The sequence below is a fragment of the Drosophila nasuta genome, chromosome 2L, assembly GCF_023558535.2.
Source record: "Drosophila nasuta strain 15112-1781.00 chromosome 2L, ASM2355853v1, whole genome shotgun sequence".
In the NCBI taxonomy this organism is placed as follows: Eukaryota; Metazoa; Arthropoda; class Insecta; order Diptera; family Drosophilidae; genus Drosophila; species Drosophila nasuta.
This window is the reverse complement of record NC_083455.1, coordinates 17,886,744-17,890,146: the sequence shown is the minus strand read 5'-3', so window position 1 is coordinate 17,890,146 and position 3,403 is coordinate 17,886,744. Positions and strand designations below refer to the sequence as shown.

The following is a 3,403-nucleotide window of genomic DNA, read 5'->3' as shown; positions in this document are numbered from 1 at the left end:
TTAGAGAATTTGCAATCAGCTGACGGGCGCACTGACATTAAATGCGGTCACACTACGCACAGCTGACGTTCTTATTGGCACCTATAATAATGAGCGGCTATTATGAAAAGTAAAAGTATATTTTGTAAGCATTTACAATATAAATAATTCAAATAAATGTATTAAATTCGTAATCTGATGATTATGATTATCACCTTATGTCGTTTAGGTAGCAGTCTGTTACAAACGTTTCACTAATAAATTTCTGTGGAAATAGAAATTAACACCTTACAATTAAATGAAATTAAATTAGACACTTTACAAATTTATTTAATTATGTACTTAAATTGATAAATCTGATTGTCATTTTTATTGGTCACGATATTATAGTGCTGCTCAACAACGTAATAATAATTAAATATTCCTATATACATATAATGCGATGCTAATCAGAGTTTATTTTCTTTTCATTTTTCATATATTATATTATATATATTCATATTGGGTTTTCATACAAAAAGTTTTTTCAAAATATTTCATTCTAATTGAAAAATTTTTTTAATAGATACATACATATTTAAATTTTTTAATTTTGTTCGCTGGTAAATAAAGACACTTTCATATGATCCGAATATCTCGCCCACAATTTCAAAGCGGAATATAGTGCCATCTAATCCACTTAATAACTACACCCACACTAGTCAAACAAGCTCGCAGCTTCGCCTGTGTTGCATTTTGATATTTATTGTTGTTACGAATACACATGCACTTATTCTCTTATAATTTCGCCAACAATTTCAAAACATAAGATTGGATATCTTACTGTGAGATTTTTATCAATCGGTTTTATCAGGACTACCAGCTTATGTCGTCCTTGGGGGACAATCAATTGTAAATCCGTGCCCCCATCTGTTGTAAATGTTTTATGAATAAATTTTGACTACGGATATGGAAAGCAACATTAAATGCATTTTTTTTTTAGTTTCATTAGAACTTACGCCTTTTAAAAAGCATGTCTTCTTCACGTCATCAATATTGATTACATGCTTAGTCCAAAACATGTACCATTGCTTTCGTTCATCAAACAACTCATTACACAAATCGTTAAATCTAGCGCTTATTACGGTATTGACCCATTCTCGACGTTCAAAACGATACAACGTTGAAGTAGTCTGAATAACATATATTTTAATCATACCTTCAAATTTCCTTAAAAATTATAAATAAAAAAACAATATACTACTTCAAGGCGATCGGTTGGGTCGTAATTCCAGTTAGATGAGATATTTCCTGATATCATTAGTTTATTGTCAACATCTTTTATTTGTAGCTCTGAAAAATCCAAAAATTCTCGAATATCCTTGACTTTGTCTGATAGATGAGCACATGGGGAAAATAGATCTTCATTTTCAAATTCTACCCGATAGTGCACTGCAGCTGTGACTCCTAGCAGCAAGATCACTATTTCGAAAAATAACCAACGCTTATTAACTGTATTTTCCATAATAACTGATTTGATTTTGGGAAATTTTGCGTTATTTATAAACGTAAATTTTTGATTATATAATAAATATTTTGTGTGGTTAATTATATACATAAGTAGTTAGGGGCGTCACTCTATTAGTAATTGTTATTTTTTTATCAGACACGCTAATGTACACTATAATTAAATATACACATAAACATTTTCCAATATTGTATATTGTTACGATTTTCCGATAAGACATGGAACAAATTAAAACCTGTGGAGGCAGAAAATATTTTGAATAACTGTGCATTGCCAGCCTATTGACATTTTTAAAGTTAATCGAATTATGAAACAAAGCACTTGGATTGAAGCAAAGAGATGATAAAGCTATCAAAAGTTACCAAACACGATTCAAAATTGTTTAATTATACATTATTAAATGTGTGTAGTGTTAGGCAGTTTTAAATATTACCGCCGAATTTTAAAAAGTTGGCAGCCCCATCTGTCGATTACATGTATTTAGAATGCGGTCACACTGTACGCTTATATAGTTTACAGCTGTTTGAATATTTTGTGTTGCTCGTTTTCTGTAAATATTTTTGAAAAATTCGCACGTTAAGCGAATAAAATGCAAATAAGATGTTTTTATCCTTTTATGCAACTCCAATAAAACAACAAGGATATACCAAATTTGCTGCTCCCTCAAGGCAAACTATGGTTTGACAAACAACAGTTACTAAAAGGTTTGTCGACAACTTCGTGTTGATTTCCAAATCATTTTAAAGTTTACGTATTCCGTATTGCTCATAATTTATATTTACAAGATGAGCGATCAAGTGAAACAGCTTCGTGACAAGAAGATGCCCAGAGCGAGCAAAGTGTACAGCTGCCCACAATGCAGCTACAAAGCCAATCGCTCTTACAACCTTCAACGGCATATGACGAATCATTACGAGAAACCTCCAAGAGAACTGCAGCACTTTTGTCAAACCGCTGGTTGCACATTTGCCACAATGCGCTGGGACAATTTGCGTAGACACATGCAAAGAGTGCACGACGAACCAAAGCACAGAGTTGAGGATCAACTTGAACTCCAGCCAAACAATGGGGACATCGAAATAGAGCCCGTTACAGAAGTTGCAGAATTAGCGCCCAGCGATGAAGAGCTTGCGTCCATGTTTATTGATGTGATACCAGTTGAACTTGAAGAGGAGCAGCCATCTCCTAACACTAACCTAAACACGATTTCGAGCAGCAAGGAAACTCCACAAAAGGTCAAGAAGAAAATAGGTAGACCAAGGTAAGTTATCAAATATCTTTAAAATGTATTGTTCTCGAATAACATGTCTAATTTGATTAGAAAAAGGAGCGGCAAAACCAAATACTACGAATGCACAACATGCGAATATCGCACCAATCGAGGCTACAACATTAAGCGACACATTGCCAAACATATTGCCAATAATGGAACTGAACTTTTGTTGCACGTTTGTGTAATAGCTGGCTGCGGATTTTCAACGCCACGTTGGGACAATCTTTGCAGACATGTTAAAAGGGTTCATCCTGAATCTGAAAAGCCTCCAGCTGACAATTGGTGACGAGTCAAGAAATATTAAAGTGCGATAGAACACAGTTACGAATCTTTGAGAAAGGAAAAGTATAAAATCTACATTTCAAACTCACTGACAAAAGAAAGCTGTCATAAAGCTTAAGGGCGGTTCATCATGAGTCTAGAAGGCCTCAATCTGATAATTGGTGAACTCGAAATTATTGTTAAATAAAAAAAATATAAGATTGTAAATATTGAGTGTGGAAGAAATATGTAACTAACAAACTTCATGTTTTAAGTTGTAATTGTATTAAATTATTTTTATCATAAAAAGTAAGCAATATTGATAAAATGTGCATTTAAAAAAAAATAAATGAACAGTCAAAATGATTTAATTTTGTTTTGAG

General features: G+C 32.9%; 1 protein-coding gene and 1 long non-coding RNA gene across 3 annotated transcripts; one reads left to right on the top strand and one right to left on the bottom strand.

Annotated features, from left to right (window-relative positions):
• Positions 1–714: 714 nt before the first annotated feature.
• Positions 715–1,614, bottom strand: LOC132798764 (uncharacterized). Its single transcript, XR_009633973.1, has 3 exons — positions 1,223–1,614; positions 978–1,151; positions 715–919 (listed from the first exon to the last, which is right to left on the bottom strand). It is a non-coding gene; the product is annotated as an uncharacterized LOC132798764 (long non-coding RNA).
• A 366-nt stretch (positions 1,615–1,980) lies between these two features.
• On the top strand, positions 1,981–3,400 carry LOC132798500 (transcriptional repressor CTCFL-like). Of its 2 annotated transcripts, XM_060810374.1 has the most exons (3): positions 1,981–2,190; positions 2,272–2,747; positions 2,808–3,399. In XM_060810374.1, the coding sequence occupies exons 2-3, from the start codon at positions 2,272–2,274 to the stop codon at positions 3,043–3,045; spliced, it is 714 nt and encodes a 237-aa protein (XP_060666357.1). In that variant the 5' UTR covers positions 1,981–2,190; the 3' UTR covers positions 3,046–3,399. The 2 variants fall into 2 exon arrangements, with proteins under 2 accessions (XP_060666357.1, XP_060666358.1); XM_060810375.1 differs by lacking the exon at positions 1,981–2,190 and having other exon boundaries at positions 2,221–2,747; positions 2,808–3,400.
• Positions 3,401–3,403: the final 3 nt, after the last annotated feature.

Bases quoted from the DNA above. Each gene is read 5' to 3' on its own strand.
- LOC132798500 (XM_060810375.1), top strand. From the start codon at position 2,272: ATGAGCGATCAAGTGAAACAGCTTCGTGACAAGAAGATGCCCAGAGCG. The intron at 2,748-2,807 runs GTAAGTTATCAA...TAATTTGATTAG, and splicing joins AAGAAAATAGGTAGACCAAG to AAAAAGGAGCGGCAAAACCA.